Source organism: Cyprinodon variegatus, unplaced genomic scaffold, assembly GCF_000732505.1.
Source record: "Cyprinodon variegatus isolate N-32 unplaced genomic scaffold, C_variegatus-1.0 Scaffold156, whole genome shotgun sequence".
NCBI lineage: Eukaryota > Metazoa > Chordata > Actinopteri > Cyprinodontiformes > Cyprinodontidae > Cyprinodon > Cyprinodon variegatus.
In genome coordinates, this window is record NW_015150609.1 from 1,142,090 (window position 1) to 1,152,881 (window position 10,792).

Consider the following 10,792-nt stretch of genomic DNA (forward strand, 5'->3'; position numbering starts at 1 on the left):
TAGTGACTTAGGGGGAAAGCATGATGGTCCTAAACAAGTGAAGTTGTCCCACTATCCCCAGGACAAATTTGGAGTAAAAAAAAACGTTCATTTAATTCAAAATGGTTTGAAAGCTTTTTATGGTTGAAAAAGAAAGCCTTGTCATCAAGGATATGCAGTGTGTTTTCAACTTGCTTAATAACATCGTGTTCCCAACACTAACGCAGGTCATCCAGATCTCCTCACCATCCCAGTCTACAGCTGGAGTTGTGAAAGGTCATTCAGTGTGTTGGGAAGGATCCACACTTAGCTGAGGTGCACAATGGGACAAGACAGGCTCCATCATCTTTCTATTTTATCAGTTGAAAAGGAAGAACTTTCTAAGCTGAGTCACAGTCTAGTGATTGACCGCTTTGCAAAAATAAAAAAATAGGAGGAACACTTTAATGATCAAAAAATAAAATAAAAACTTAGCTCAGGATGAGTTAAACTTTCCCCCGAACTAAAACTCTGAAACCTAGGAATTAATGATTACTTCAGAATGTGTATAAGGAAACTTTTTATTTGTCAAAGTTGTTGATGTCTTATTTTTTTATAGCTGCAATGTTGAAGTTGTTTATGTTTGTTAAAACAAATATGCTCTTATACTCATTAATATCTCAACTGGTAATTTTGGTAGGAATTTATCAGGGTGGGGCAGTGTGCTTGTCTGTATTTGTGTATGGCAGGAGGGGCATATGCAGTAGGGGGCCAGTGCCCCAGTAAAGCTTTGTGCCTAGCAACGCCCCTGCCGCAGACAACATAACCCATGGGAAGAGCCTAAGAGACCTTGCAGGGAAAAGCAGCCATTGGAGCCACGGCCCAGCATTCCTGCATAAGTCCCCTGAGCACTCCCCAACCAAACCCACAGCGGAGTCCCTGGAGGGTGAAGAGCTGTGCAAGATTGCATTCTCTGGTTCCATAATGACTGCCCCACTCTCCTGTTTACCTGAAATGGGTCAGTTCAACAGTTTTAAAAAGTTAGCGGAAGCAGTGGTCCAGGCGCGTCACGGGGAGGCAAGCAACCAGTCTACTCCAACAGCCAAGGACTATTGGGATGCTGAGAGGGACCTGCTGAGACAAGTGCAGGTGGAATGCTTCCCAAAGGACATCAAGCACTTGTCAGAAAGCAAACCAGTCCCCTCCAACAGCCATCTGATTGCCCTTGCCCATGAGTATGACAAAAAGCTCAACTTGATTCGGGTTGGAGGCAGACTGTAGTGCAGCAACTTCTCCCTCCAAAGATTTTCAATTGGATAGGTCTGGAGACTGGCTAGGCCACTCCAGAATGTTGATGTGCTTCTTCTTCAGCCACTCTTGTTGCTTTGGCGGTGTGCTTAGGGTCGTTGTCGTGCTGAAACACCCATCCTCCACCCATCTTCAGCTCTCTCACTGAGGGGGACCTTGCGTGCGCTGCAGGACTTCAATCCATGACGGCGTAGTGTGTTACCAACCGTTTCTTTTGTAACTGTGGTCCCAGCTGCCTCAAGTTGATTCATCAGTTCCCCCCTTGTGGTTATGGGATGATTCCTCACCGTTGGCATGATCAGGGACACCCCACGAGGCGAGATCTTGTGTGGAGGCCCAGACCGAGGGAGGTTGGCGGTGGTGTGGTGCTTCTTCCATTTCCTAATAACTGCACCAACAGTTGATCTTTTCTCTCCAAGTTGCTTTCCGATTCGCTTGTAGCCCATCCCACCCTTGTGCAGATCAACAATCTTGTACCTGATGTCTGCAGAAAGCTCTTTGGTCTTGCCCATGGTGCTGATGTTGGATGCTGGTTGTTTGGGTGTTGACAGGTGTCTTTTATATAGGTAACGAGGTGAGGCAGGTGTATTTGATGTAAATAATTGGTTGGGATTGGGGCCGTGTCTTAAAGAAAGACTAACTGGCTTGTAGGAGTCAGAATACTTGCTGTTTGGTAGGGGGTCAAATACTTGTTTTTCCTCATCAGATGGTTATCAATTTTTATAAATTCATATGATGTGAATTTTTGGACTTTTCTTAGGGATTCTTTCTCTCACTGTTAGAATGTACATATGATTAAAATTGTAGATTGTTGCATTTTTTGTAAGTGGGCAAACCTGCAAAATCAGCAAGGGGTCAAATACTTATTTCCCCCACTGGACCACCAGCACGTCTGCGGTTGCTGAAGCCACCGTTCTTCTCCACCGGTATGGATTGCTTCAGTCCTCTTACTGTCAAAGTAGGACGACAGGAGAAGCGCTGGGTTATACTATTCAAGTGTTTTACTACCAGCTACAGTGTTCACAGCAGAGTGGATCGTTACGTTTGTATCGTTACATATATGTTGTCAGCTCATTGGTCACAACGCAGGACAGGGCCCAGGAAACTTAAGTTTTGCATCTAACGTGCCCTTGTTCTTCATTTTCCATTAGCTTTTTAGTGACTATATTTCACTCTCAAATACAGGACAAAGTGTGTTCCTTTTCCACTAAATATGGGACAGGTACCTTTATGTCTAAATACAGAACGATTCTGCTTTTCAAGGGACGGTTGGCAACTCTAGTTACGACTGGTGTCATCAACTTATGTAAATATGAGTGTGCAGGTGCGTGTCGCTGCCTGGTTCCTGGATGAAAGCGGTAAAAGCTGCTGATTAGGACTTCCTGCCTCCACCCTCAGCTCATTTCAACCGGCCGAACACAGTGAGCTGCTGTTTCTGTTTCCTGAAGTTTTCTCATGTTTTTTCTTATTTACTGAGGTAAGTTTTTGTAATTTGTGTTTTTTTACTTTTAATTACATAAGTTGCTTAATATTCAGTTTCCTTTTGTTTGTTGTTTTCGGCGTTAGATCTCTCTGAAGTCATTACTCCATTTGTAACATTTATTTCAAAAATACTTTTTTTTTAAAATAAATATCATAAAATGTTCAAATGTATGTTTTGGCTGCTTGGGATCTGAAGGGGATGGATCTTTGCATCCCTAGACGGGTTTTAACACAACTCAGAACCAACAGAACCCTCCAAGGAACAGAACAATCAAACAAAATATTTTCATCTTCAGCTTCATGATGTCACCAGAACTCCTCCAAATCCTTCATCCTCCTCATCCTGCTCTTCCTCTGGTCAGCAGGCAGAAGAACCTCCAGAGACCATCAGAACCAGAACCTGGTCTTGCTGGGGCCTTTATGGACCCGGGAACCGGAGGTCCAGCAGAGTGAAGTCCTGACTGATGGGGACGCTGTTCTCGTCGCACAGGAAGTGGCTGCGAATGATGATGATGAAGGTTTTCTTGGGAAGAGACAGGAGGGTCTGGATCTTCTCTGCTGCCACCTGGATGTTCCTCACCGGAGAACCTGGAGCTGAAGGAGCAACAGAACATCAATGACCTCTGACCTTTGGTCACCTGACCTCTGACTGAGCGTCTCACCTGAGCTCCGGTGGAGCCGGTCTGGTGGAGCTTGGAGGATCTTCTGCAGAGGAACTGGAGGAACCCGGACACCCAGGAGAGCGCAGCCCGGCCTGCTGACCGTCACCACGGCTGACCTGAAATAAAGAAGCTGCATCATCAGGACCAGCATCCTCAGTGATGATGTCACCATGATGTCATCAGCACCTGTAGAAGCGGCGCACGGCAGTGTGCGGCAGGCAGGGGTAGCAGGTGGCGTAGATCCCGTTCTCGTCCGTGTCGAGCTCAGTGGAGCAGCGGGCGCAGCCCGTGTAGGTGACATCATCGCCAAGCGCCGTCAGGATGGCGTCCAATGGTGTGGAGCTGTCCAGAACCGGTTGGGGCGGGTTCTGGGAGGGCGGGGCCTCCTGGAACTGGAAGCTGAGGACCTGGACTCTGAGCTCCACCTCACCTGGAGGAGGAGGAGGAAAAGCCTTCATCCAACCTGCAGGGTTCTGTTAGAGTTCTGGTTCTGATGGAGCGATCAACGACTCACCGCTGTACTTCTGGGACAACATGGTGTCCAGGTCCAACTCCAGAGGAACGCTGCTTCCCTTCTGACGGCGCCAGGCCCGGTCGAAGTCCAGCGCCCGGGGATCCCGTGGATCCAGAACCCGGACCAGGCTCCAGGGGGTGGAGTGTAGCTCCAAGAGGTCAGAGGTCAACCCCTCCCTCACCAGGAGGACCCTAAAGTCCCAAACAGCTTCTGTAGGACAGACAGAGGAGCAGAACCTCCTGTAGCCCCGCAGCCACTAACCCTGAACCAAAGGAGGGCGGAGCCTCTCTACCTCTGTGTCTCTGGAGGCGGGGCAGCCAGTCCATGGCTGCTCCCCACAGCAACAGCACCCCCTGCTGACCGTCCGGCTGCTCCACAGTCAGAACTGTCTTCAGCTGGACAGCAGAGCGACTGCGCGACTCAGCCTCATTCCTCCACCCTGAGAGAGAGACAGACAGACAGAAAGACAGAGGGACAGACAACAGAGAGACAGACAGACAGAGAGACAGACAGACAGAGGGACAGAGAGACAAGGGGACAGACAGACAGACAGACAGAGAGACAGAAGGACAGACAGAGAGACAGAGGGACAGAGAGACAGACAGACAGATGGACAGAGGGACAGACAGACAGAGGGACAGAGAGACAGACAGAGGGACAGAGAAACAGACAGGCAGAGAGACAGAAGGACAGACAGAGAGACAGGGGGACAGAGAGACAGACAGACAGAGAGACAGAGGGACAAAGAGACAGACAGGCAGAGAGACAGAGGGACAGAGAGACAGAGGGACAAAGAGACAGACAGGCAGAGAGACAGAGGGACAGAGAGACAGAGGGACAGAGAGACAGAGGGACAAAGAGACAGACAGGCAGAGAGACAGACAGACAGAGGGACAGAGAGACAGACAGGCAGAGAGACAGAGGGACAGAGAGACAGAGGGACAAAGAGACAGACAGGCAGAGAGACAGAGAGACAGACAGGCAGAGGGACAGAGGGACAAAGAGACAGACAGGCAGAGAGACAGAAGGACAGACAGCATCATGTTTCCATTAAGATACAAAATCAACACTTTAATTAAATTTAATGTAGAAATTGTCTGAAAATTGACTAATTAAATCCCATAATAATTAATTCTTTCTAATTTCTGTTAAATTAATCTGAAGGAAAAATAAAACTACATGTAGCTTAAGGAGGAGCAGCGGGCCGAGGAGGCAGCCATGAGGAACACCTCCGTCCATCACAGGTGGTCCTGCTGGAACCAGAACACCTGACAGGAGAGATGAAATAGGCCCCGCCCACTGTGACGGGCTCACCTGGGCTGAGCTGTGAGTGTTTGACACGTAGAAGAACGTGAACCAGAGTGTTGACCCGCATCGTCCTCAGGGTGACATAAGGCAGCCGGTTGAGGTCCTGCGGGGCGCGGCTTGGCAGAGACACCAGCAGGGGGCGCCGCTCTCTGATAAACTGACACAGAGAGGAGAGCGAGCGAGCGCTAACATGCTGGGTAGCTAGAGAGGGAGGCCTCTGATTGGCTGCTGTCAGCGCTGGCTGTGACGCGTGACCCAGGTTCAACAGTTTGCTGGAGAAGGTGGACTGTAGGACGGTCTCTCCTCTCCACTTGTCCTCGTTCACCTGCAGCCCTGGGCGGAGCATAAAGAGACACCTGTGAAGGTCACACTGACACCAGAACCTGCTTCTCTAAGATGGTTCCCGTAGCAGGACCCGGTTATCCTGCTAAACACGGCTAGTGAAGCTACTGCTTTAAAATGGACAGACAGAACCAGAACCGTCCATCTCAGGTCTACCTGTGATGAGCAGGACGTCCCCAGGATTCACCGTCAGCACCCAGAAGGCCGCTCTCCTCCACAGCACCACCTTCATCTCTGCTCCTGATTGGTCCGTCACCACGATGGACGCTAGAGGAACAAACGCTCCAGCTGAAGGTCCGGACTTCACCTTCAAACAAACGGATCAGAACATCAGGACTATTTCAGGGGACTGAGAAGGAGGTTTGGTTTAACATCCTGTGGCTAAGAGCATCTCCACCCTAACAGGAGTCCACACCACCTCTCTGGTCTAAAGGGCATAGAAGAGCTTTGACTTCCTGTGGAGGATGAGGAGAGCCCACCTGCCCCCAGCAGCCCAACAAAGCCTTGTTTTTTTTTAGGGTCTTTGTTGGGCTGCTGGATAAAACCTGGAACTAAACGCTATTTCTGACATTTTGAACTGAAAAAGCTGCCTGCATGGAAGAGAAACATCTTCAAACTAATAAAGTCCAGCGGATTGTTTTGAACTGTTTAGGAATAACTCTGACCTGGATGACTGAGAATCTTCTCCAGCATGTTTCATAGCTCTGTTGTTAGCTTCCAATAATTGATAAATTAATTAACTCAAAAAGTTCAGCCTGTAAACTGGTTCTCCAGCTTTTTCTATTAGACCTCAGCGCCCATGCTGCCTGCTCGCCTCCTTTCTTCCTGTTTTAAAGGGACACCATTACTGTTCAAACCCTGATGATGATGAATCTCATCTTTATGCTGATAATATGATTATTTATTGTTAAATATCTTTAAAATGTTGATGGCACGATATTGACATTATCTAGTATTTTTGTAGACCAAAACATTAAAGAAAACTTCAGAAAGTTCTTTAAATTTGAAATGATTCCATCCTCTTCAAAAAATGATCAGCGTTTTTAATTCAGAGTAATTTTCATGTGAATGTGCTTTACTGGAGGCATCCATGTTTGTCAAAGAACACTACTGCCACCTACTGGTTAGTGACATTGTCACGGTGCGGTATCGGCTGTTGATCAAGTCCCAGTGCTGTATCTGGTGTTTGTCACAACGCGCTATTATCCAAGTCATCTTGAAAACATTCTTCTTCCAAATGTTGGCTACATATTACGGGTTTTTTCTCTGGCCAGAAGTTCGATGGCAAATCCTCCCTCTTCAAGTTGGCGATCCAACGACCAACCCGTCCGTGGAGGATCAGGAATCAGAAAGGTGGAATAACTCTTTTTTTCACTTTTACCCGATGTATTCCAGCATCCAGCTGCCATGCACGTGGGCATTGTCAGTTTCACTATAGCTCTGGTGAATTTCAATGGTGAAGTCCTCTGGAAATCTTCAATAATTGTTGTTGATTGCAGATGTGTCTAGTAGTTCCCATTGATCGCAATAAAAATTATATATATATTTTTACTGATTAACGGTAAATTCATTATTAGTTTTAGGTATAAATTATGATCCATTTATTATTCCTGCTGACCGGACTTTTCCTTTAACACTGATTTTATTTTGTGCCGTAACTGAAAGAGTCGCCATATTACGTTATGCGGCCATCTTTGGTGGGTCACTTTTTTCTTGGTTAAGTGAAGCATCCTATAAGGATACTATCAGACCACCTGAACGTCCACAACACCCACCTGGACCTCCTTCAGATGACACGGGTGGACCACTACCACCAGGACAGAGAACCTGAGACCCAGCCGGAGGCACCGGTCCAGAGGGGTGGTCAGACTCTGCAGCGGAGCAGCGAAGGTGGAGGAGGAGCTCTGGCCTCCTGCAGCTTTTGAATCCTCAGAGGGTTTGGGCTTCTTGCTGCAGGGGGGCCTTGTTGGGGAGTCCTGGGGGGCTCTGGACTCCTGAGAACAGAGGACACCTTCAGCAGTGGCCTCCATGATGACTCCGCCTTGCTCCACCCTCTGAGAGACACAGACTGGGCTAAAGAGCTCCATGGAGGCTCCAGGAGAGGAGGCGGTTGGGCTGAAGAGCTCAGGTGTGCTGGAGGAGACAGGGGGCGGGGTTTTCTCAGGGCTGGATGCTGATTGGACGCCATGTCTGCCTCTCAGCATCAGGGCCTGACTCAGAGTCCAGGTGCTGAGGTACTGGGTTCTGGTGGACGGAGGAGGGGGTGTAGGCTGCGGTCTGGAGTCTGGTTCTGGTTGAGCTGCAGGGAAACAGCCGTCCAGATAGTCTTGGACCGAAGCAGAACACTGATCCTCCTCGGCACCATCCGGGTCGACCTCTGACCTCAGACCTCCTCTTTCACACGCTGATCCTCCGTCTGTGTTCCATCGTCCTTCCTTCCACTCTGTGGTCCCATCAGATTCTGGTTCTGTTGGATCCTCTGTTTTATCTAAACCCTGATTGGACGCTTCAGGATCCTCATTCCCAGAGTAGAACCGGGAGATTTCGGCTTCATTCCCAGGAACATCTGAAAGGAAAGGGATTCCTCCTCACCGTTAGCGGTCATTACATCCCAGAGGAAGCAGAGAAGAGCAGGAAAATAACAAAAGCTGTGATACTCGATTAAAAATAAACAAAAACGCAGAAAAGAGACACTTTATGGACCAAAGACACAGAGACTGAGCAGAAAACATCACAATAAAACAAAGAGATAAAAAATGTCTCATAAACGGAACCAGAGAATTGAAACATTATCGCTCTACAGGAAAAATAACAACACTAAAAGATACGTCTGCTGGACAGCAAAACGACCACAGATAAACCTCTGAGGGGCAAACATGAACCAGAACCAGAACCGGTCTCACCTGCTGCAGCTTTGAGGCGCCCCCCCCTCCAGGTGAGCTGCAGGTGTCTCCATCCTGCAGGAGGACGCTCCTCTTCCTCCGTCCCAGCGTCTGAAGCTAAGATGGAGGCAGGAGGAGGAGCTCCCAGAAAGATGTGGATCTTTGGACGTTCATCCATGAGCCCTGCTGAGGAGAACACCACCAGAACCAGTTTAACCACAGCAGCTTTTAATGGCGTCCAACATGTTTCAGCTCAATCTGATGATCGTCCTCCACATGGAGACGGATGGTTCTGCTCTCCACACATCTGGGTCTGAGGGGCGTGACGTTAGGCAACCATAAACAGGAAACAGAAACCCTGCAGCTGCAGATTCTGCTCCGTTCACACATGGGAACAATAATGGAGGCCATTAACGCCTCTTCATCAGCTCCACCAATCAGAGGCTGGGGGCGGGGCTTAACCTTCAGAACCAAACAGGTCCAGTTTTCCTCTGATAGTTCAAACTGTTCTGGTTTAAAACCCTCCCACTCTGACGCCTGTGATTCACAGTTTAACCTGATGGTGGCGACACTGTGCCAGTTAGTCATCCTCACCAGAGGAGGGCAGCAGAGAGCCAGAGCTGCAGAACCTTTTTTACTACTTTATAGATATTAGTAATACTTAATTTTACTATTTTTATCTTCAAACACTAGAAAACAAACAGATGCAGTTTATATCTACGTAAAATCACTCCGTGGAATTTGTGACCTAAAGAGTTGATGAATACGAGTTATTTTGAATGATTTTTAGCCTTATAGTAAGATAATTAGATATTATGCACTTGATATAAGAGGCAGCAGTAGTTTTTAATTTAATTTTAAATGTTATTTGTCTTGTTCCATTGGCAAAAAGTCACACTTACCTGCACAATAATTTCAGAAAAACTGAGTTAATTGGATGTATTTTTTTGCAGTGCAGGATAATCAGAATAAAACAGCCTCTGATGGAGCGCTGAGCGCCAAGCAGCAGGAACGTTTAGGGAACATGTGGAAGTTCACTTAGAGGAGACCAGATCCAAACACGCAAAGACCAGCAGCTCTAAATTTAGTGAAGGAGACATTTAAACCCTGCTATCACACCACAGCTTATTTTCTAATCTGGATTTATTTATAGATACAAGGCTTTTATTTTGAAGGAGCCAGGTAAAGGTCCTGGTCTGTTCCCTGAAGCAGCTTGAGGAGGAGCACCCCCAGAAAAACAACTGATCTCTGTTTATTCACCGGATTTCTCATTGTCCGTTGGTTGTATGGGGTTGAAGTGAAGCCACCGGCGCCATATTGGTACTCCCTAGTTAGACCGGTCTCAATGTAAACAATCAATGCGCTACAGCATCAAACAACCATGATGTTCTCATTTTCAGGGGGGCTTAAGACTTTTAAAATAAAGAGAAATTCATCACTTTGACACAGACTGGCTGTTTGAAGTCTATAAATCATGTAATATAACATATTATACAAATAAATCACAATAAAATTAATGTGTTAATGGAGCAGAATAATAAAGATGAGCCAAAAGTGATAAATTGATGATGCACATGTTATATACATGTTTTTATTGTGTTGAGATGGTAATCACATCATACATTTAATTTCATGTAAATGTCTGTTAATGCTGTAGTATTTTCCTTAAACACTGCATGCATGATGATGTCGTATACTTTTATACTCTGTCTGTGCGTTACCCTTTAAAATCGTTTGAGTTGCTTTTTTTGTCAATATAACGTGCAATATATTTCAAATGAGAAATAAACCAAACGCTCCAAAAACGACAGCATCATCCACTGAATAAAGAATTCCTACATTAACATTTCTCAGTGAATGACTTTCTATTTCCTCTACTTTCTATTTTCTGACATTAGACCCAATGTCAGTGGCTAACTCAGTCAATGTCTTCCAGTCAGTCTGAGACTAATGTTAGTCTGCAGACTAATGTTAGTCTACAGACTACAGTAGCAGCCGTTCAAAATGACCCCTTCCAGTGAAAAGCAGCCAAATGGCAGCAATATCCCCTCCAACTTCCAGCCACTGTTCTTCTCCTGGGTGTACATATTTATTACTCTGACTCCAACCTTTCACTATATTACAGGGCCTGACCAGTAGATGGCGCTTCTCTCTAGATGTTAATGTCCACAAACCATGACAGAAAGAATATTTTAGTAAAAAGATTGATGTTTAAAAAGGAACTGAAGGGGACCAGCCAAGGACCAACCAAGGACCAGCCAAGGACCAACCAAGGACCAGCCAAGGACCAACCAAGGACCAGCCAAGGACCAACCAAGGACCAGCCAAGGACCAGC

The 10,792-nt window shown here is 46.9% G+C and overlaps 1 protein-coding gene across 1 annotated transcript in view; it reads right to left on the bottom strand.

Annotated features, from left to right (window-relative positions):
- Nucleotides 1-2,803: 2,803 nt before the first annotated feature.
- fam35a (family with sequence similarity 35 member A) overlaps nt 2,804-10,792 on the bottom strand; it is a 10,817-nt gene continuing 2,828 nt past the window's right edge. Inside the window, exons 2-10 of the mRNA XM_015377541.1 lie at nt 8,478-8,642; nt 7,350-8,140; nt 5,731-5,881; nt 5,239-5,565; nt 4,217-4,363; nt 3,925-4,134; nt 3,597-3,840; nt 3,411-3,526; nt 2,804-3,342 (exon numbers count right to left, since the gene is read on the bottom strand). Of these exons, the coding sequence (XP_015233027.1) occupies nt 3,167-3,342; nt 3,411-3,526; nt 3,597-3,840; nt 3,925-4,134; nt 4,217-4,363; nt 5,239-5,565; nt 5,731-5,881; nt 7,350-8,140; nt 8,478-8,634 (2,319 nt within the window). The 5' untranslated portion in view covers nt 8,635-8,642 and the 3' untranslated portion in view covers nt 2,804-3,166. The remainder of the gene's footprint in view (nt 3,343-3,410; nt 3,527-3,596; nt 3,841-3,924; nt 4,135-4,216; nt 4,364-5,238; nt 5,566-5,730; nt 5,882-7,349; nt 8,141-8,477; nt 8,643-10,792) is intronic.